This window comes from Marmota monax, unplaced genomic scaffold (genome assembly GCF_021218885.2).
Source record: "Marmota monax isolate L192 unplaced genomic scaffold, Marmota_monax_Labrador192_F-V1.1 WCK01_AAM20220418_F8-fsc00254, whole genome shotgun sequence".
NCBI lineage: Eukaryota > Metazoa > Chordata > Mammalia > Rodentia > Sciuridae > Marmota > Marmota monax.
This window is the reverse complement of record NW_026694584.1, coordinates 1843542-1866992: the sequence shown is the minus strand read 5'-3', so window position 1 is coordinate 1866992 and position 23451 is coordinate 1843542. Positions and strand designations below refer to the sequence as shown.

At 48.8% G+C, this 23451-nt stretch overlaps 1 protein-coding gene across 3 annotated transcripts in view; it reads right to left on the bottom strand.

Annotated features, from left to right (window-relative positions):
• Cidea (cell death inducing DFFA like effector a) overlaps positions 1–13068 on the bottom strand; it is a 28188-nt gene extending 15120 nt beyond the window's left edge. Inside the window, exon 1 of one of the 3 annotated variants that reach the window (XM_046421448.2) lies at positions 12954–13068. Coding sequence is in view for 2 of the 3 variants with exons in the window: in XM_046421446.2 (XP_046277402.1) it covers positions 3988–4058 (71 nt within the window). In the remaining variant the exon portion in view is untranslated. Of the gene's footprint in view, positions 1–3987; positions 4074–4147; positions 4240–12953 lie in introns of those variants that run through there. The other 2 variants (XM_046421447.2, XM_046421446.2) reach the window with 2 other exon arrangements.
• Positions 13069–23451: the final 10383 nt, after the last annotated feature.

The following is a 23451-nucleotide window of genomic DNA, read 5'->3' as shown; positions in this document are numbered from 1 at the left end:
TGCCTGTATTTGGTGTCCCTGGTGATAAGGGAGCAGCCCAAGCTGGGTAAGATGTCACCCAGGATCACTTGGGATGCAATGTGACTGGGGCAACACCACATCTCAGGGTTTTGTGGAGAGGAGGGACCCACACGGGAGAACAGACCAGACGGGGCCAACAGGACTGCAGGGGTGAGCAGGGATGCCAACCAGGGAGGGAAGCGGTGAGGGCCAGTGCACTCACACAGGGAAGACAGACAGGGCTCAGACAGCTCCTGGGAGGTGTCTGTGTGCCCTGGGGACAGTATCCAAGGTGCCAGTGGCAGTGGAGCAAGTGTCGGGATGGTGAGCTGCCACCAGGCTCAGATCACGCACAGATCGGAACACGCCTGCCCAGCTCCTTCCCATGGACTCACCCTGGCTCAAGGCCACGTTCTTACCAAACTACCCCAATCCTTGGCATCACAGGGGTATTTAAGACAGGGCAGAGGAGGCCTGAGCACCTTGAAATATTACTAAATAAGAATTTAGGTGCCAGCTCTCTGCTGTGAGATTTGCTTGGAGAAAACTTAATTCTTTACTAACGTCACTGGGAAGACTGGGTAACACGCTTACTGAAGTAGCAGCGGCTGTATGAATTCTAGAGTTCCTTTCAGAGGGCAAGAGGTCTAACTTTCTTGTTTTTTCTTTTTGCAGTTCTGGGGGTGGAACCCAGGGCCTGTGGACACTGAAGATGTTCTAAATAGTCACAGTAGCAGCCATTCTGAGCAAAGTATGGTATGTGTCAGCTTCATAACAAGCTCAGGATCTGGCGTGACCTGGTGAAGACCTCTGTTATCCAAAGCTTGGCTCAGAGACCTCACAGTGAGGCCTGCAACAACTACAGCTGATCAGCAGACTAATGACAGCCAGGGAACTTGCAATTACTGAGAAGTACCTTTTTTCTTTTTGCAGTCCTGGGGATCCAACCCAGGGCCTTCTACTTGCTAGGCCAGTGCTCTATCACTGAGCTACATCCCCAGCTCTATAAGTACCTTATTTGTAAAAAAAATGTGTGCATTGATTAAGTTACTTCCCTAGAAAAAGCAGTTATTTACTAATAAATGACAGTTACAGCATGCTGCACCAGGCAATTTAAAAGAAGGATCACTGGCAGGAGGCAGAAATCCAGGAAGACCATAATTAACAAATATAACCTTGGTTTTGGCTGTTTAGCCTAGACAGAATTTTAAAGAGGGGTGGGGAAATAGAAGTTATCTGCCCTTCAACAAGTGTTACAGATTGCTTTCTTCCAGTTTAGTTTGAATCAGATAGATTCCAAAGAATTTCAAGCCTATAGCTTTCCAAAAAAAAAGCAAAAACAAGCCAGGTGTGGTATCGCATGCCTATAATCCCAGAAGCTGGGGAGGCTGAGGCAGGAGGATTGAGAGTTCAAAGCCAGCCTCAGCAACTGTGAGGCACCAAGCAATTCAGTGAGACCCTGTCTCTAAATAAAATACAAAGTAGCGCTGGGGATGTGGCTCAGTGCTCGAGTGCCCCTGAATTTAATCCCTGGTGCCAAAAAATAAAAAAAACCTACAAAAACAGTTTGTCCCCCCAAAATACTCACCCTATAACTTGCCAATCTGGATGGAGCATGTCTTAAAAGATCAAATATTTCAGAGGGGAGGGGGGATAGTAGAGGATAGGAAAGGCAACAGAACACAACAGACACTAGTGTGGCAATATGTAAAAACGTGGATGTGTAACCGATGTGATTCTGCAGTCTGTATACGGGGTAAAAATGGGAGTTCATAACCCACTTGAATCAAATGTATGAAATATGATATGTCAAGAACTATGTAATGTTTTGAACAACTAATTATAAAAAATAAAAATTAAAAAAAAAAGAAGGGCCGCCGAGAACTAAAAAATAAATATAGAAAAAAAAAAAAAAAGAAGGGGCTGGGGATGTGGCTCACGCGGTAGCGGGCTCGCCTGGCATGGGTGCGGCCCGGGTTCGATCCTCAGCACCACATACAAACAAAGATGTTGTGTTCGCCGATAACTAAAAAATAAATATTAAAAAAATTCTTTCTCCCTCTCTTAAAAAAAAAAAAGAAAGAAAAGGACTAATCATAAAACCACCAACCCTGAAAGATGAAATCCCACAGGAATAATAAATCTTGTGTTTATTTTAAATATATGAATAAACTTAAAAAAAAAAAGATCAAATATTTCATTGTGGGGTTATTGTTTTTTTTGGGGGGGGTTGGGGACTGAACCCAGAGATGCTTAACCACTGAGCCACATCTCAGCCCTTTTTAGTTTGAAACAGGGTCTCACTAAGTTGCTGAGGCTGTCCTTGAACCTGCTATCCTCCTGCCTGAGCTTCCCAAGACACTGGGATCATAGGTGTGCACCACCATGCCTGGCTCATTGTGTTTTGATTACCAACATGTCTTCAGCAAGCCTCACACTTGACCCCACAGAGACCTTCCACAGGTACATCCTGGATTTCCTTAAATGTTGTAATGTTCAGATGCAGGTTTAACCTAATTCTTAACTCCTCCCACTCTGAGGCAAACCCGGATAGATCGGTGCACTCTGGCCACCTTAAGCCCTCAGCCACCTACTCATTCCTCAGTGCTCCTGAGGAGGCTGAAGAAGAGATGTTTGTACTTCAAACTATTCAGTCCTTTCCTCCTAGGGATGGGACTGTGGGGTGGGCAGAGCTTAAAGAAAATCAGGAAAGAACCAAGGCCTTATCTTTGTGCTTAAAAGTGTTTTATCAAGCCACGTGCCTTGGCCCACCCTTCTAATCCCAGGGAGTGGGAGGTTGAGACCAGCATCAACAAATTAGGGGGATCCTGTCTCAAAATTAAAAATAGAGCTCAGTGGTAGAGTGTCCCTGAGTTCAATACCCAGTAACAACAACAACAAAAAAGTGTCATGGTGAAGGCAGGTTCCAGGTCCCACTGTGAAGGTGAAAAGAAGTCCTGCCACTGCCCAAGAAGTGAGCCAAGGAGATGGGCGAAGAAGGTCAAGCCTTCAAGCAGAAACAAAAGTAAGAGAAGAAACTCCAGGAGCTAAAATAGAAGGTGTCTGAGGAGGGCCACAGTTGTCAAAATCAGGCAAAGGTGAGCTGTGTGCCCAAGACCTGGGTGACCCTGATTCCACTCCTAGACCCTGGGATTCCCTACAGCTAGAAATGAAGAGCTGTCTTAGAGCTTGCTGTACATTAAAGAATAAACTTGTTTCTTAAAAAAAAAAAAAAAAAAAAAAGTGTTGGTGGAGATAGAGGAAGAGTCTTTCTAATCTTCCTGGAGTCCAACCGCTAGGATAAGTTGTGTGACACACATCGGATGCCAGCCAGAGAGGCCACCTTTCCATTTTGGCAGCTGCTTCTAACCCTGAGCATTTGTGCAGCTCCCCAAGCTCCTGGATGGTCCCTGTAACCAGATCTCCCTCTTTTCCACCCTCCATGTCTCCCTCCACACCCTTAAGATACACAATGGCATCTGTCACCAATAAAAACCTATGTTTTAAAGAGCTCAGGGGTTTCTCCGTTTTTCAAATATTTGGATGATTTTTAAAGAAACACCGCCACTGCGACGACTAGGATTTTATCGAGGATTGGATTGTTCTATCAGGACAAGAAGATAAACCCAACAGAGAAAAAGTGCTGGCTGCACCTTCAAGCCGGAGCCTTCGGACCAGAGTGGGAGAAATGCCTCCCGCAAACTGCACCTCGCACACCTGGGAGAGTCTGCGGGAGGAGGCCAGGGCCCCGACGCGCCCAGGACGGTTGAGCCTCCCCAGGAGGTCAGATCGCGCGCTGTACCTGGACCCCCCTTGCCCCAGTTAGGGTCCGATCCCAGCCCCTGAGGAACCTTGTGCCAGCACACCGTGGAGTTGTCGCCCGGGGCTCCTGGGACCCGGACGTCGTTAGCACCCCCGGCTGCAACAACTCCCGCACTCCCCACTGTCACCTGATCCGTGGACGCCCGCGCACCTCGGGAGCCATACCTGGCACCCGCTGAGCCAGTTGGAGGAGGAGACCCGGGACGGCTCGGGCCTGTGGGCATCATCGGGGCCATTGGGCGAGGGATAGCGGCTGCGGGGAACACAGGGAAGCAGGAGGAAAGGAGGCGCGGGAACGCGGGGCGCATGGGTGTGTGGCACTCGCCTGATCAGGGTTCCCGCGTAATCCCGAGCGGTCTCCATGGCGCAGTCCTCACCAGTCTCGCCCGACCCGCTCCCGTCTCTTTAAGCGCTGCCTCGGCCCCGCCCCTCCCCGTCCCGAGCCACGCCTGGCCCCGCCCACCCGGGCCCTTGGCTTTGGGCTTTCAGCTCGTCAAGTCTGCGGTGGCCTCGGAATCCTGCGCCTGGGGCCCGGGTCCATGCCTCTTCTGCCCCTCTGGCTGCAGAGCCCTGTATCCAGGACCCTTAAGCTAGATACTCCGCTGGCCTCGCACTGGCCATTTGCCAGCCTGTGTTGGTTTTGCACTCCTGGGGGTTTGGGAGCCAGTGTCTGCCGCATCGCTTGGGCTGTGAAAAGGCAGGTGTGTTGATTTTAAACCCAGGTCGCGGGTGCAAGGCGCAGCGCCTGGTGGTGGGATACGTCCAGGGCTGGAATCCCTGAGGTCGCGCTCCCGGCCAGCCAGCGAGACAGCTGTTTCCTTGTAGAGGTGAGGAAGTTGAGGCAGATCCAGGACCGCAGCCCTACAGGTTCTTGGAAGTGCTTTGGCTTTCTTCCAGGCTAGTCGCCTTCACAGGTGTGCCAGGGCATTAAGGGACAGTGAGAAGGGCATCCAGAATGGAGGGGTAAGGCCAACGACCATCCTTAAGCCATAGGTAAGGGAGCCTCTGAGAGTAGGAAGGAAAGAACAAACTGACCAGGGCCCAGAGGGATCTCTGTGCACCCCCTTCCGCACTGTATCTGTGTCATGGTGCGCAGAGGTGTGCTTCACACCCCCAAAGAAGGTGGGGGAACCCCGGGCTCTTTCTACAAAATTGAAGCCCAGGTCTCTTGGGCACATTAACAGGTGGGGAAGTAAAAACTTAAACTTTCTGGGACAGGGACTGCTAGAACCTACTTCTTGCTTGTGGCCGTGTGACCTCAGTACCCATCTGCTTCCCTCTGTTTGGCTTTACTGAAACAATTGCTTCTCCCCCTTTAGGGTTATCCTTGTTACCAACCTCAGTGACTTGCAGGAATGTCAAAGCCAGAGCAATTTCTCTGGGACAACCCTGGCCCCAGGCTTACAGAGGGGCATTTCTGGCCTAGTGCTCTGGGCCTGGATTGGCTGGATACAGGCTGAAGAGACCCACCCTTCGCTGTGCCTCCCACTGACACCTGCAATTTGGTGGATGGGAAAATGGGTCCAATCAATTTTTTTTTTTTAAAGAGAGAGAAAGAGGGGCTGGGGATGTGGCTCAAGCGGTAGCGCGCTCGCCTGGCATGCGTGCGGCCGGGTTCGATCCTCAGCACCACATACAAACAAAGATGTTGTGTCCGCCAAATAGTAAAAAATAAATATTAAAATTCTCTCTCTCTCTACCTCTATCTCTCTCATTCTCTCTTTAAAAAAAAACTAAATAAATAAAGATATTGTGTCCCATCTACAACTAAAAAAAAATGCTAATGAGTCTTACTTTAAAAAAAAAAAGAGAGAAAGAGAGAATTTTTTAATATTTATTTTTTAGTTATTTCCCACCCAATCCATTCTCTGGCACTTCTGCCCAGCCCTGTTCTCCAGGAGGCTAGTCCCAGGGACAGCACTAGAGGTTCCTGCCTTGGGCTCCTAGCTGGTCTCACTCATGGGAAGCACCTGTAGACTTTTTAAAATGAAAAACCATTGTGTTGCAGAATAAAGCCTGCCTGGTTAAGTCTACACATCTTCAGTGTACGACTCATAGAATTTTTATTTTTAGAAACAGATCAAGACAAAGAATATTTGCAATACTCAGGAGGCAACTCTTGTCCCTTGGCCACAGGCTGGGTGACAGCAAAAACTTGGAGTGAATATCCACAAGATTGGGGGGCCTTGGTTGTGGTCAACTAAAATGACTCTTTCCCATCTGCTGACTAAGGAGATTGGTATGGCAGTTAGGAAAGAGAGACTGGGGTCCCTGTGGTTGTGCTAGTGGTCAGAAAGGCCAGGGCTGTGGGAGTGGCAGGAGCCACTCACACAGAAGCCCGGGACTGGCAAGGGCATGATGTGGGAGCTTCCTGCAGGAGGCCAGGGCACTGTCCTACAGCCCTGATGGGAAAGAGAGGAGGCCACTCTGTCATTCTGAGTGGGTCAGTCACTTGTGAGGGACAAGCCCGTAGTCTGAGGTCAGACGCATCCTGAGGAGTGTACCCATGACGCTAATGGGAGGAATTAAAAAGCCACCTGTGGGGCTGGGGATGTGGCTCAAGCGGTAGCGCGCTCGCCTGGCATGCGTGCGGCCCGGGTTCGATCCTCAGCACCACATACAAAACAAAAATGTTGTGTCCGCCGAAAACTAAAAAATAAATATTAAAAAAAAAATTCTCTCTCTCTCTTTAAAAAAAAAAAAAGCCACCTGTCCCCGCCCACCATGGCCCCACTTGAAGCTGGAGAAGCCTCGGGTGGGGGTGGGGCGGGGCTGTTGGAGAGCAAGACTGCAGGAGCCCAGGGTGGTCAGGACACAGCCCAGGGAGCCTCGGTGGTCAGGACGAGTGTTCTCCAATGAGGTTAAAGGCAAGAGTGCCTTGGAATTCTAAAATGGATGTTAAGATTTTCACCATTTCTTGCCAAGTTTGCATTAAAAACGTTGGGCCTGGAAGTTGCTGAGCACTAACACGGCGTGCACAGACCCTGGGTCTGTCCCCAGCACCACAGGATAAACCATCAAAAACAAAACCAAACCTACAAACCAGCAAACCCAGAACTCCATGGTGAACCCATGTACCTGTGGTATTTAATAGGCCCCTCATAGGGTGGGTCACAACCATCTGAGGTCCAGGGTCTCCTGTCTTCCCAAGGCTAGAGCCACTTTACCATGGGGACTCCGTAACCCACCAACTGTCCGCCAACACTGGAGGAGGGGCAGTGGCTGCCCAGAGAGCTCTGCTGTGGACACCCAGGACAGCCCCGGGGCCTCAGGCCTGCTTGTGTGGCTGCCCTGGCCAGGCGCAGGGGCCTGCTTCCCTCCAAGTACAGGAACAAAGGTGAGGTTCTCTTCTGCTGACTTCAGTTTGAGGTTGTTTTCTTTTTCTTTCCAAAGAAAGTACCCAAAGAATCCAGTTCTTCTGGACTGATCCCAGGCCTTTCCCAACTGGGCAGAAGGGCAGAGCAGAGCCCTGCTTCCTGCAGAGCTAAGCCAGCATGGGTCACAACATGTCTGTGGGAGCCAGCGCCACATTTCTCACAGTGTGTGCTGATCTTTTTAAAAGGTTTAATAAAATTCTGACAATGTAAATAATACGTAAATACTGCATCATGATTGGCCATTTTTATGAAAACATGGATAAATCCAAAATCTTCTTGGACTGTGGTCACTAATTCTGGCCCCTTTCCTACTTAACTCCTCAGCTGAATCTTATGTTTTTTCCTGTGCAATTTGTGTGTGTGTGTGTGTGTGTGTGTAGGTAGAGACAGAGAGAGAGAGAGAAAGAGAGAGAGAGAGAGAGATATACATACATACATGTATACTACACACACACTGTGTGGCATTATAGTTTAAATGGTATGTCATGTTCTACAACTTACTGTTTTATGTGACAACATGTTGCTCTATCAGTACACTTGTACTAACTTGTCTTTTTAACCACTGCATAGTATTTCGCAGAATATAATCACATCATATTTAACCTTTCTCCTCTTGTTGAACATTGGAGATGGTTCCGCTTATTTATTAGTATAAATAGTGCTGTACTAAGTGTTCTTGTAAATGCATGGCTGTGTCACTGATCTATAACACCAAGAAATGGAATTTTAGGATGGGTATAGTCAGCATTTTATATCTGTGGTTTCTGCATCCAAGGACTCAACTAACTTTGGATCAATAATGGAAAAAAAACTGCATCTGTACTGAACATGTAGCAACTCTTTCTTGTCATTATTCCCTAAACAACACTATAGCAACAATTTACACAGTGTTTACATGACATCAGGCATGGTAAGTAATCTAGAGTATACAGAGGCGTGTGTGTGTGTGTGTGTGTGTGTGTGTTGTATGCAAATACTGCACTATTTTACAATAATGGACTTAAGCCTCTGCAGATTTTTGAAGCCACTGTGTGCGTGTGTGCACTCCCCTGCCCTTTCTGGCAGTGGGGACTGAACCCAGGGACACTTTACCACTGAGCTACACTTTAGCCCTTTCTACTTAAATTTTTTGAGACGGGGTCTGGCTAAGTTACTGAGTCTGGTCTCCAAATTGCAATCCTCCTTCCACAGCCTCTTGAGCAGGTAGGTTTACAGGTGTGCCCACCACAACCGGCCTGACCTTTTTGAAGGTTCATAAGACCCACCCCCACCACCCCCAGGTTTGGGCTGGGTGGTGCTGCAGCCCCTCTTCCTGTGGAGTTGTGAGACTGACTGAGTTTGGCTGAAGGAGCTACTCCAATGCCCTCCTTCTCCCGCTGTGCTGTCATCAGACTCAGAAATGGATCAGCTGCTACTTGTGACTGGGTGCCACCTTTCCTATCCTTTTACTCCCCCTTCTCCCCAGTATTGAGGATTGAACTCAGGGCTTTCTGCTGAAAAACCAGCCTCTACCTCAGAGCAAATCCTGTCCAAGGAAGGGGGCGTGACCTTGTCTTTGGAAAGACCCACAGAGCACTCCTAGGCACATACCCACCCTGATGAGTTGTTTATCTACAACTGACAGGAGAGATCTGCTGCCCCAGGTGTCCCTGACTCAGTCAGGTTAGGTGGGGATGCATAGCAACCCCCTAGCAGCTACCAACCAACATGAGACAGGGAAATGCCTGGGATGCCAGATGACCCTCATAGTAGTTTATGGTGGTTGATAACATGTTGGAAAACCATGTAGTTCAGCACGTACACCCCTCGTGGCTTAAACCAATCAGTTCAAACGAATCCCCCTCTTGTACTAGCCAATCACCCCTACCCAACTTGTTCCCGCCAGTGACTGTGCTAATCATGTTTTAGAGTTGTTTTATGGTTTTCCCGCGGTGTATGATGATTTGCTAAGAGATGCTATGATGTATGTGAAGTCCCTGCCTTCCCCAAAGAATGTATAAAACTGCTGCAAACCCTGGGCTCGGAGCCTCTCAGCGTCACCAGTTGCTTTGTGCACGGAGGACCGAGCTAGCTTGCAATAAACACCTCTTTGCTGCTTACATCAATCTGGGTCTCTGGTGGTCTTTTGAGGATCCCAAATTCGAGCACAACACTGCATGCTAGTCAAGGGCTCCACCTCTGAGCCACATCCCCAACCCTCTTAAATTTTATTTTGATTTTTTTTTTTTTTTTTTTAGAGAGAGGAGAGAGAGAGAGAGAGAATTTTTTAATATTTATTTCTTTTAGTTCTCGGCGGACACAACATCTTTGTTGGTATGTGGTGCTGAGGATCGAACCCGGGCCGCACGCATGCCAGGCGAGCGCGCTACCGCTTGAGCCATATCCCCAGCCCTTAAATTTTATTTTGAGGCAGGATCTCACTGCATTGCTGAGGCTGGCTTTGAACTTGTGATGCTCCTGCCTCAGTCTCCCAAGTTGCTGGGGTTACCAGAGTGGCCACTGAACCAACTTTGTCTATTTTTTAGTAAAGACATTAAAAAAGAAAAAAAAATCAATACTGGCGGAGGTGTAATAAAGTAGGAATTTGTACACTGGATGGCGGGAACATAAATCATCCTATTTCTTTGGAAAGTAATCTGGGGATATGTCATAAATATGAAAACTGAGCATCGGGTTTACTCTGCTAATTCCATTCCAGACACTATTCAGGCAGCTGGAGACGCCATTCAGAGGGGTTTTGTCTTCTCCACGGATTTACGAGCAAGTTTCCTACAGAACTGGAACCAAGGAGGAGCGGGTCAAGGTCGCAGGGCAGAGCAGAGGCTCTGGTCCCTCCTCCCGGGTCTGGCTGCCCTCTGCGGCCTCCCCTTTACCCGGAAACATCCCCTCTCTACCCTGCCCGCTGGCTTTGGACCCTTCAGTAGCTGCACAGCCTAGCCCTGCTGGGCGCGGTCCCGGGTCTTGGAGTTGGCCCCCACCCCAGAGGCACACACCTCTCTGGAGCCCAGGGTGCTCTTTAGGTGCTGGGGGTTCTCAGGGCCAAACCCTCCCTTCTTAGGTGGGGTGGGCAAGCTCCCAGGGCAGCGCCAGGCTCAGATCAAAAGGACTGTGTGGAAAAGGCCAGGTTTGGGGGTCTCAGGGAGATTTATGTGAACGTACTAAATGGAGCATTTTGTTTTAAGGTATTACCATTTATAAGTTAGTAAGTATATTTATCAATCATGTATCTAAATCCATGTCCAATTTCAAAAGAAGGAGGCTTTCATAGAACAGGAATTGTGTTGGGGCTGGGAATGGAGCTAAGGTCCAGCCCTCGCAGGGCATGCAGGAGGCCCTGGTCCCATCCCAGCACCAGGGTGGAGGGAAGTGCGTTCATGAGGCGGAATCAATCACTTTGTCCCAGGACACCCAGGACTGGCCTAGGGCCAGGCACTCCCCACCTTCACTGATAACCAAAGCCTTCTAAGCAGCAGAATCCTAAGGATCACCTGAAGAGCTGACACTGGCTTGAAGGAAAGTGTCAGACACCAGTAAGGAAAGCTGGCTACAGATTGCATTGAGGAGGAGCCTCTGCATGCAAAAGCTCTTTGTTGTTTACAAAATACATCCTGGACTAGGGGTAGATCAGTGTTAGGGCTCCTGCCCTGGGTCCCATCCTCAGCATGGCAAAAAAAAAAAAAAAAGAAAAGAAAAATCCTAATTATTGGCTTTCTCAGCCCCTCAATTTTTTTCCTATCAAATTTGCCATTTCTAACAATCATTTGGCACATGGATCCAATGAATTAGTCCATAAATATGGCCAAAAGAGGAAAAACGGGGCGGGAGGGAAGGTTACGGCTTCTTATGTGTGACTTTGAACTTGATCGTACCATGTTCTCTTTACCCATGTAAAGTGAAAGGAAAGGATTGAATAAGTCCCTATAAAAACCTCGTAGGCACTGCTTGCAGTCTCAGTAAAATCCCTTAGAATGAGCTGGAATTATTTGCAATACTGAGATCCTACCTTTAGCCTACAACGTATCCACATGTAATACCACACTCCCAGGGGTCACAACCAGAATCTTGGCATTGCTTACAAGGAGCCTGTTTCTGGGACACTCAAGAAGTTACAGACAGGCTGGGGATGTGGCTCAAGCGGTAGTGCGCTCGCCTGGCACGCGTGTGGCCAGGGTTCGATCCTCAGCACCACATACAAACAAAGATGTTGTGTCCGCCGGAAAAAAACTAAAAAATAAATATTAAAAAAAATTCTCTCTCTCTCTCGCTTAAAAAAAAAAGAAAAGAAAAGAAATTACAGACAGCCTTAGCCTCAGTGAATGGACTGGGAACACCAGAGACAAAAGGGAGAGGAAGCTGAGTTTTTTTCCTATGACCCTTTATTCCTTTTAATTTAAACCAGTGCAAAATATGAATTGGTCATTTTTTTTTTAAAGAGAGAGAGAGAGAGAGAATTTTTTTAATGTTTATTTTTTAGTTCTCGGCTGACACAACATCTTTGTATGTGGTGCTGAGGATCGAACCCGGGCCGCACCCATGCCAGGCGAGCGCGCTACCGCTTGAGCCACATCCCCAGCCCAGAATTGGTCATTTTTGAAGAATGAGAACAGGACGCTCTTCAGCTGCTTCTGTATTAATATATAAACATTCATATGAAGAATTCTTAAAAGGAAAGCAACACTGAGGGAGGGGTCAAGTCAGTCCTTGAACAAGTAGGGCTGGAAGGCCAGAGGGTCCTCTAGACAACGCAGGAGGGTGGTAGGTCTCAACATCAGACGCAGAAATGCAGAGCTCCCAGACACAAACATGGGCTATCGCTACCATTTAGGGAAGATGAAGATTTCTTGAACATGGTACTAAAAACCCCTATCCATAAAACGAAAGGTAAACTGGACTTCACTAAATTTAAAATGTGCTGCTTATCCATCAAATGATAATTTTTTTAATGAAACTCTTCATTTTTAAAAAATATTTTTTAGTTGTAGATGGACACAATCTCTTTATTTATTTTTTATGTGGTGCTGAGGATTGAACCCAGAGCCTCACACGTGAGAGGTAAGTGCTCTACCACTGAGCTATGGCCCCAGCCCTCAAATGATAATTTTAAGAAATTGAATAGCCCCTACACAGTAAATTGGGGAAAACATTTGCAGAAAATATATCTGAAAAAGGAATGCTTAGTGAACTCCTGCAAATCAACAATAGAACAATAAACAACCAAAATTTAAAAACAGAAAAGGGATTTAAACAGTACATCATAACAGAAAACATACAAAGGGCCAGTTAACACATAAGGGCTCAACTTTACTCTTCACTAGGGAAATGCAAATCAAAACCGCAATGAAATACCGCTTCCTACCATTAGGATGGAACCCCCGTCACCCACTGCTGGTGGCATGTGCAGTGGCGCAGCTGCTGCGAACAGGGTGGTGATTGGAGAGCCTCCTCACTGGGCTGGGATGTGGCTCTGTGAGAACACTTGCCTACCCTGCTTGAGGTCTCGGATTCGATCCCCAGCACCCCACACAACATGGGTAAAGCCCATATGACCTGGCAGTTTCACTTTTAGGCACACACCTGAAAGAACTGAAGGTGGGAACGCAAACACTTGTGTACAAGTCCACAGTGCCCCCAGCCAGCTGCGCATCGAGAAGTGGCCTCAGTGACGGGGTCTGTGCTGTGTAAGCAACAAGGCAACAACAGCACACAACGCAGGAGATATCTGTACCCGACCGTAGGCACCGGCTCTGTACTCACTGAGCACTGGTGAGAGGAAACAGGAGGTGGTCCAGGGGACCCCGAGCTGGAGGTTCACCATCGGTCAACACCAACACCTTGAGACGCCAGTTCTCCACTCAGTCCCAGGTGAAAGTCTACCAGGAGTCAACAGCTGTTCTACACTTCATATGGAAAGGCAAAGGATCTGGAAGAATTTCGAGAAGGAACCAACCTGAGGGCTTCTGACTGAAGACCTCCTAAGCCCATAGGAACAGGGTCAGCGTGGTGAAGGCTGGAGTGGGGGGGCAAAGCAGGAAAGAGCAGGGACCCAGAACAGAGCCCGGGACGGAAACGGGCAGTCTTCAGCCAACGGTGCTGGAATCGTGGATCTCCATGTGAAGATAAACTGTGCCACATGCAACATTTACCTAAATGGGTCACAAACCAAAACGTACAACTAAAGCTAGAGAAAGTTCTAGAAGCAAAAATAGGAGAAAAGTGGTTTTGACCTTCAATTAGGCAAGGACTTCTCAGCTAGATACTTATCCATAATTAAGAATGTTTTAGATGCTTAATTTAATTATTCTTTAATGTAATTATTCATGTGTTAATAACTAAATTTTACTATTTTACTTATGTAATTTACAGTTATAATTATATAATCATAATTTTATGATTTTTAATTTTAAAAATGTTTGCTCTTCAAAGGGACTCCAAAGGGAATGAAATGAAAAGTCACAAATTTGTAGGAAAAATTTGCAAATCACATATATGTCACATTGACTTCTACCCAGAGTATAAAGTGTCTCAAATCTACATGAACAGATGGTCAATTTTATTGATTAATTAGAGAAATACAGATTAAAATTCTAATGAGGCCAGGCACCATGGTGCACGCCTCTAATCCCAGCGGCTTGGGAGGATGAGGCAGGAGGATCGCCAGTTCAAGGCCAGCCTTAGCAACAGTGAGGCACTAAGCCACTCAGTGAGACCCGACTCTAAATAAAATATAAAATAGGGCTGGGGATGTGGCTCAGTGGCTGAGTGCCCCTGAGTTCAATCCCTGGTTCCAAAAAAAAACAAAAAAAAACAAAAACAAAACCAAGCTCAAATGAGATACCATCTATTAGAGGTGTAAAGTTAAGAAATGAAAACTAAAAAGCCCTGACAGCCCGAGTGCCCGAGGTGCAGCTGGAACTCTGCGGCCTGATGCAGGGATGTGGGCTGGACTAGAGCTTGGCTGGTCCTTAGAGCCAGCCTTCAACCCCAGCCCAGCCCTTCCCAGTCTAGGCACCTAGGGCATTTGCGCATCAAAAAAAGACCTACGCACACAAAAACCCGTGAGTGAGTACTTGCAGAGGCTGCATTCATAATGGCCCCAACTTGGAAACCACTCAGTATGCCTGCGGGGGAAGGGCCACCGACTGGTAGGTCTGTGAAATGGATGACTGCTGGCCACGTGGAGGAGCTGGTAGGTGGAGCCACGCAGAAGGCATCATGCCAAGTGGATGAAACAGACTCAAGCTACACCTGGGGGAATTCCATTTCTAAGGCATTCTGGAAAAGGCAAAGATATAGGAACAGATCAGTGGTCACAAGGAGCTGGGGCTGGGGGAGGGTGGTCACCAAGGGGACACATGGCCCTGGGGCTTGATGGGCTTGATGTGCCCCTCCACTGTGCTGGTGTTATGCAGCTGACTGCATCTCTCGACACTGGCAGAAATGTACATCAACAAGGGTGAACTTTTAAATGTCAATCATACCTCCATCTTTTAATGAAAGACAGGAAGGGGCACAAAATGGCCTGGCCACTTTGGAGATTTCTGTAGAGGTTTTTTTTACTTATTTATTTTTAATTTTTTTTAGCTTTTCTTTTTTTTAAATTTTATTATTATTAGTTGTTCAAAACATTACATAGCTCTTGACATATCATTTTTCATACATTTGATTCAAGTGGATTATGAACTCCCATTTTTACCCTGTATACAGATTGCAGAATCACATCGGTTACACATCCACGTTTTTACATACTGCCACACTAGTGTCTGTTGTATTCTGCTGCCCTTCCTATCCTCTACTATCCCCCCTCCCCTCCCCTCCCCTCCCATCTTCTCTCTCTACCCCATCTACTGTAATTGATTTCTCTCTCTTGTTTTTTTTTCCCTATCCCCTCACTTCCTCTTATATGTAATTTTGTATAACAATGAGGGTCTCCTTCCATTTCCATGCAATTTCCCTTCTCTCTCCCTTTCCCTTCCTCCTCTCCTCCCTGTTTAATGGTAATCTTCTTCTCATGCTCTTCCTCCCTTCTCTGTTCTTAGTTGCCATTCTTTTTTTTTTTTATTTTTTTTTTATTTTTTAGTTTTCGGCAGGCACAACATCTTTGTTTGTATGTGGTGCTGAGGATCGAACCCGGGCCGCACGCATGCCAGGCGAGCGCACTACCGCTTGAGCCACATCCCCAGCCCCTTAGTTGCCATTCTTATATCAAAGAAGACATTTGGCATTTGTTTTTTAGGGATTGGCCAACTTAGCATAATCTGCTCTAGTGCCATCCATTTCCCTGCAAATGCCATGATTTTGTCATTTTTTAGTGCTGAGTAATACTCCATTGTGTATAAATGCCACATTTTTTTTATCCATTCATCTGTTGAAGGGCATCTAGGTTGGTTCCATAGTCTAGCTATTGTAAATTGTGCTGCTATGAACATCGATGTAGCTGTATCCCTATAATACGCTCTTTTAAGGTCTTTGGGGAATAGTCCGAGAAGGGGAATAGCTGGGTCAAATGGTGGTTCCATTCCCAGCTTTCCGAGGAATCTCCATACTGCTTTCCAAATTGGCCGCACCAATTTGCAGTCCCACCAGCAATGTACAAGTGTACCCTTTTCCCCACATCCTCACCAGCACTTGTTGTTGTTTGACTTCATAATGGCTGCCATTCTCACTGGAGTGAGATGGTATCTTAGGGTAGTTTTAATTTGCATTTCTCTGACTGCTAGAGATGGTGAGCATTTTTTCGTGTACTTGTTGATTGATTGTATGTTCTCCTCTGAGAAGTTTCTGTTCAGGTCCTTGGCCCATTTGTTGATTGGGTTATTTGTTTCCTTATTGTTTAATTTTTTGAGTTCTTTGTATATTCTGGATATTAGGGCTCTATCTGAAGTGTGAGGAGTAAAAATTTGTTCCCAGGATGTAGGCTCCCTATTTACCTCTCTTATTGTTTCTCTTGCTGAGAAAAAACTTTTTAGTTTGAGTAAGTCCCATTTGTTGATTCTTGTTTTTAACTCTTGTGCTATGGGTGTCCTATTGAGGAATTTGGAGCCCGACCCCACAATATGTAGATCGGAGCCAACTTTTTCTTCTATCAGACTCAGAGTCTCTGATTTGATATCAAGCTCCTTGCTCCATTTTGAGTTAACTTTTGTGCATGGAGAGAGAAAGGGATTCAGATTCATTTTTCTGTAGAGGTTTTTAAATACACCTTTTAAATACACCTTTAAATACACATGCACCTTGATCCCATTACCCCAAACTTCAAACCCCATACTTATTTATCAGGAGAAATGCAACGTTTGTTCACAAGAAGGTCCATAGCTCCCTTATCCGTAATAGCCCAAACTGAAACAGTGCTACTGCCCATCGACAGGACAGAGTAACCAACATGGGCAAATCTATACAACAGACTGCCGCCCTACAATAAAGAGGAACAGAGGGCTGATCTGCACAGCAGGTGGCTGAACCTTAAACCTCAGCAGCCAGTCAGAGAAGCCAGGCGCGAAGCAGGTGGCCTGGTTCCCTTTATGTGACTTTGAGAACAAAGTTTTTCTCCTCTTTGGGGAGAAAAACCAGAATAGCTGCTGCCTCAGGTAGGGAGGGTCACAGATTGGAGAGGACATCAGAGACTTCTTGGGATTAGGGAGAACACCTACATCTAGTTGAGCTTCCGTCGGTAGATTTGTCAAGGACGTCGTAACTGGTCAGCATCATTCCCAGTGCCTTCCCTTTCCTCTCCTCCCCCTCCCGGCCCCTCCCCTTCTCTCCTGATGTCACCTCTATTCTCAGGAGCTCCCTCCTTCCCGCCCCTTTTCCTCTCTAGCTTCCACACATGAGAGAAAGGGTAAGACCCTGACCCTCGAGTCCGGCTGATTCTGCCCACTTCCATCCGTTTCCCCGGCTGGTGACGAGCCCCGTTCCCCACGGCTGCGTGGAACTCCCTGGCGTCGTTGCCGCGCAGTCAGGCGCCCCTTCCATGGTCCTCGCTGTACACACCACATTGGTTTATCTGTCCATCTGCCACGGACACTTGGGCAGCCTCCACCTCGCAGGGCCCTGCCAGTGCAGCACTGTACTCCCTAAGAATAGCACAGCCTCTCGGCCACCTTTCCCCCCTTTATTGTGATGACCTGGTAGCTGACCAGAGATCCATCAGAGGCCAGCGCAGGGACGAGAATGACACCCAAGCCAAGCGGGAATCCTGGCAGTGACCCTCATCCACTGGGCTCGCACTCCTCCAGAGGCTAACGCTGTGCCTGGGGGGAGGGTGGGAACGCGTGGAGCTATTTCAAGCCCAAACACAGCAAAGGCCGCCTTCTGCCTATGCCCAGGGAGAAGACCTTCTGGCCTGTCTGGAGCTTGCACAACTCAGCCTCCCAGCCCGGTCTGGCACCTCAGATGACCTTGGGACCGCCCTGGGGGAGGTGAGGCTGGAAGCTGGCTCAAAGAGGGCAGGGCGTCCACCCAGGGCCAGCCAGCAGGTGGCAGCAGATGCTACAGGCCCGGGACCAGCCAACCCACTGACCCTGTGTGAGTGCAGTGTGGTAGTGTCAACTGTTCACCGTGGTGAGGAACCGGCTGGCCAGCCGCCCCAGAGGCTGTGGGCCTTTCTCTAGCCTTCGTCCCCACCTTCGCTGGTCCGCCTTCTCCCATTTTGCACTTGCGTAAGGATTCCGCCAGAGCCGGAGTGGGCGATGCCACTAGGGAGCCTGTGCTGGCAGCTTGTGCTCTCTGAGCTGGGAGAAGATGGGCTGTGGGAGGTGGTCCAGTGCTGGGGCTCTCGGGGCCTGCTGAAGCACAGGTGCCCAGACGTGCTGTGTGCCCTTGTTACCCTGTTTACCTGTGAGGAGTCCCTGCTTCCCCAATGCTGAAGTACAACACCAGAGAAGCACGCCCAGGCAAGGTGAGAGTGGAAAGTAGAAGCTTTATTAAGGGCAGCAGAAAAGACTTCTCCCCTCCCCAAAGGAAGAAGGGGACCCAAGAGATGGAATCCATGGAAGGGGGGTGGTCTTCCCTCTTTTATAGCTAAGGCTTACTTTCAGATTTTCCGCATTTCTGTCCTTCGTTCTGTTATCTTGCACTGATTAAATGTAAGGGGAAAGGCCCAAAAGGTGAGGCACAGATGAACGGAAGTAATCTGGGCAGGAAGGGCTTTTGGATTAGCATCTCTTTGCTGCTGGGAGCTGCTTCATTAACATTTCCTTGGGATGGGCTCGGGGCCTTGGGGACTTTTTCAATTCCCCCTTTTCCTGGACTCCATTCTCAATATGGCCTTCCTTCTTGATTTTACTCCATATTAGACTCATTTACCTAACTACATTATCTACCTATCTGTAAATCTGGCTTCACCCTGACGTCCCACACCAGCTGAGGTCCTGGCAGAGAGCTCAGGCGGGAGGCCTCCAAGCTCCCCCAAGTCCTAAGACTGTGCAGAAAGCATACCCACCAGCTTTGGGCCCAGGATGACTCTTCTGTCACACCAGGGGTTAGGCTCCTCCCACTGCCTCTGGAATAAGAAAGTATATACAGAGGCTTTGTTCTCCCACAGGTGACCTCTGAGGGTCCATGGTCCCTGAGAGAGAAACTGGCTCACTGATTCTGAAACTGCTAGGCGAGTGCTTTGTCACTGAACCACACCCCCAGCCTTTTAAAAATTTTGAAACAGGTCCTCACTAATTTGCAGATGCTGCCCTCAAACTTGTAATCCTCCCGCCTCAGCCTCCCCAGCGGCTGGGATCACAGGTGTGCGTTACTGTACCATACTGGGCTATCGACTGCCTTTGGACTATTCCATATGTATATGGGATTTGCCATCCATCAGACAGTCTTTTAACAACCACCTGGTTCACCTTAATTGGATATGAATTTACCTGGAGGCTGCAGTTCGCTCCCTCCTTCCCCAATAGAGATCTGCCTGGTCATCTTGAAGAGCCTCCCAGACAGCAAGATAAATGGCAGACTCTTCAGGTGGCTCACGAAACCACACGGGGATCCTCCAGTGTGCTGTGCTTGGCCTTGGGTCACCCAGGACGATGACCACCCTCTGGCCGCCTTGCCTACACCCCTATAGGATTACAAGTTTGAGGCTAGCATCTGCAAATTAAAAGTAGAAGCTTTATTAAGGACAGCAGAAAAGTGAGGTCTTGTTTCAAAATTTGAAAAAGGCTGGGGGTGTGGTTCAGTGGCAGAGCACGGTGCGTTCTGTGTGGTGACTCTGCGTTCACTACACAGATCCCAGATGACCCCGTGTGGTCATGCAGTCTCTTCTGCCCTGGAGACTTCCCTCCCTCCTTCTGAGCATTACTCAGCCTTCAGGATCCAGCACAGACCTCTCCCGTCCCCCACCAGCACTATGCTGCCCTGTGTCCCTGGCTCTGATAACTGGAGCCTGCTACCCTGAAGCTTGTCCTCCCAAACGTCCCTAGGTTGGGCCCTTGGTCTTGGGAGTCATGATGTTGGTGATGGGACCTTTAGGGTTAGGCCCATTGGAGCCATGCCCTAGAGGGCACCTGGGACCTGTCCTGCTGGCATCTGTGTGGCCATGTGGTCACTTGCCCCTGTATGCGCTTCTGCCATTGCCATCTGCTGAGAGGTGATGGCAGCCCTCTCCAGAGCCTGGGTCGTGCTGTGTGGACTTTCAGGCTTCAAAACCATGAGGTAAGTAAGCCTCTGTTCTTCCTAAGGAGCTTTTGTTACAGCAATGGAAAACTTAGTGACGCTAGAGGCTGAGGCTGGAAGACTGAAAGTTCAAAACCAGCCTCAGCAACTTAGTAAGGCCCTAAGCAACTTAGTGAGACCCCTGTCTCAAAACAAAACAAAACAAAAAAATAGAAAAAGAACTGGGATGTGGCTCAGTGGTAAAGCACCAGTGGGTTCAATCCCCAAAAAGAAAAGCAAACAACCACCACCAAAGATCTACAGTAAATATAAAATAATAGCAAATGTTTACTGTGGGTATGGGACTTGGGCAGGAACAGTGCTAAGTACTTTCCATGTGAAAGGACCCTAAATACCTCCCACATGCCACCCATGGCATAGTTACTTGGAGTCAAAGGCACTGGGACTCAACAGTGCAGGAGGTGTGCTTGGCCTTGGGTCACCCAGGACGATGCCCACTCCTGTTCTCCTCAAATCAAGGTAAGCATTTCCCTTGTGAAGGTGCCCCTACTCCCACACTAGGAAGGGGTGTGACTCCTTGGGGGACATGGGGAAGGCATCAAGATGAGCATGCACTGACACCTGTACTACAGTCACCCATCTTCACAGTCCCCCACATACTCCTGGCCCTTGATTCCCTTGAAACAAACCCATTTCCTTTGTTAAAATGGAACCCAAGTCCTCCAATCTGTTTGCTTCTTTGAGCTTACTTCTTTTCTGTGAACTTCTGTGCATGTGAATATGAATAGAAGTTTAATGCTTTTCCTCCTGTTAATTTTTAAATTAGCAGGCCCCCATTAATTGGACCAAAAAGGACGCAGGAAATTTTTCCCCTCCCTAACAACATGTATCTCATCTAGTTCTTACTCTACAAATGGCTACTATTATTATCTCTATTTTACTGATGATGAAGCTGAAACATAGATAGTGCAAGAGTCCCACCTCTGTCCCTGCGGGGGGAAATGGCAGCAGTGCTCCTGCCTCTGAGTGTGGGCAGACTACAGGAATTAAGCTGTGTATGCTAGGTCTGCACAGTGAGCCCTGTCCACCTATAACACAAGTGGTCAACACAAAGACTAACGCACAGGTGCAGAGAGGCCGGGTGGTCTCAGGGGCCCAGGGCTTGCCTAGCCCTCATGAGCCCGTGTTCAATCCCCAGCACCAAAAACCAAAAAGTAAGAAAGCCAGTTCATCCAGAGCTTAACCAGGCCTTTGGCAAGAGGCTGTTATTTTAATTTTTTTTTTCATGAAGGCTGCCATAAAGACCTTGGAAATGACATTTAATCAGTTTGGGTTAAATTTAAGATAGAATCAGTTAGATTTCTGGATCTTCACGCGTCCACCTTTGTGATCTGGAGAGCGCCTGCAGCTCCGGGTGTGGACAGCAGAGGGTTCGAGGCCTGGGCAGGAAGCACCTCTGCCAGAGCCAGCACCTGGGAGGCGAGAATGACCAGGAGCGGTGGGTTGGCCCTGGCGAGGCTGCTCCTACCAGGACCTGCAAGGTTATCCGCAGCCCAGGGAACTATGGCAGTGTGGACAGAGCAGTCCTGAGATGGCCCAGCACTGGACCTGTGCCATCCATGGCCTTGCAATGCCTTGAGGGATGGCTGTGACTGGCACTTGGAGGTCAGAAGGGTGGACCAGATGACCCCTAAGGGACACCCCCCCCCCCCCGTATTCCATTATTCAGTCTGAGAAGCCTCCAGGAGATGTTGTCACAGTGCCACTGTGACTTCATACAGATGTGTGTTGGATCATTCTAGCAGGGAGGCACCTCTAGCAAGGGAAGTTCTCCCTGATCCCCTGGCACCTGCGTGGGGCACTCCCTCTCCTCACTTGAGGGTCACCAGCAGCTCCCAGCAGCAGAGGAGCTGGAGTGCTAGTGACAGGGGAAGTCCAGGTGTCCTGCAGGCTGCTATGCAGTGACCCAGGGCTCTGAGGTGTCCAGTCTAACCATCGCCTCCCGGCCCCTACTAGCAGTGCTGTGTCCCCCACAGCCTTCCAAAGCCACATGCATTTTCCCCTGCACCCCGTGTTCCTGATCAGGGCCTGCTCATGCTGCCCCTCCCTCTCCAGCTGACCTGCCCAGGACCTGGTGCCTTCTGGATGCCACCAGCCTGCAGACTCAGTGAGGACCTGGGGCAAGGGCCTGGTTTAGGACACATATGCTGACTAGCCACAAACCTCTGTCTCCAGGAGGCCTGGCGGGTGACACCACACACAGGCAAGCTAAGGAGCATCTTGTACTTGAACTTCGCATTCTGAGTCACACCACAGAGCCTTCCCATTCCTGGAGGCCCACATCATCTCCTTCCCACCCCTTCTCTTGATGTCCTCTTTCCCTGAACTTCAAGTTTAGATTCTTGTGGCCCCTGCAGCGCAGCTCAGACAGTGGTCCTGCCTCACCTTCCTGCAGGCTCTTAATGTCCTACCTGTGCTCCTGGCTCAGACACTGCCCTCCTGGGCCACTTGAACCACCTTTCTCCTTTCCTCCTCCAAGTCCTTGATGTGCATGCTGCCCCCTCCCCCCCACTGTTTTCCACCTGTCATGGGGCTGCTGTTGGCACAAGTGGGGACGGAATGGTGCTGAGGGACAGGTCCAGGTGAACACCAGGACGCGGCAGGTCCCTGTGTTGGGTGAGCCCTGGCCAGGCCCCCTGACACCATCTACGTGAACATCTAGGTTCTATCTTCTCAGGCTCCTTCAGGTGGCCTCCAGAGGAAGAAGGGGAAGCCCAGACCAAGAAGGCACTGCTGAGGCAGCTGGGGCCTCCCGCAGCCTGCCGCCCTTGGGAACATCTGCTTGGTGCACTTCCTGGTCCACTCTGTACAACCCTGCACGGAGCCCGGCTTAGCCTATTTTACAGAGGCCCTGTGTCTCCACAGGTGCTCAGGGCCACCCAGCTGTGGAGCGGCACCCTGGGCACACTCCGTGGGCCCCATGAGCCACCAAGCATTGGTTCAGGTCGCCTGGTGCTTCTAAGACTTACCCAAACTTTTAGGCCACTGATGTTTGTTTTTAAAAATTTGGTCCTTTTATACTTTCCCTGCAGGTAGAAAGCACAGAGTTTGATATGGCTCAGAGGAGGGGGATGGGAGGATTTCCTGAGGCTCCATCCAAAGTCTGGATGCAGGCTGCAGAGCTGACAGAGAAGAATTAATGAGGCAAAGCCCATCTAGGCCGCAGCCCATCTGACTGAATGTTCTAGTCTCCTCCAATAGTTGAGGCATCCAGAATGAGAGGTACCAGAAGGTATTCAACACTCACTGTTGAGTAACAACTATAAAAAGATGAACCGTCGTGTGTTGAGCAGTAGGTGCGGTGAATGACACAGGAATGTTCGTTTCACAAGCCTCACTCTTGGGTAAATGATGAAAATACGCAACGTTTCAGCTGATGAAGAACAAAAGTTATTGTCTGTCACAGGGCTTCTGCATCCTGATGGTGACTTTGGCAGGGTATGCATAAGACTTACCAGGTCCATGACCAAGGGGAGGAATCTGGAAAAGATTCTTTAATATGCTTGCCTTTTAGGGACCACCTGGTGCCTCAGTTTCCTTGAACAACTTGCCCATGATCACGCAGTTCGTTAGCACAGAGCTA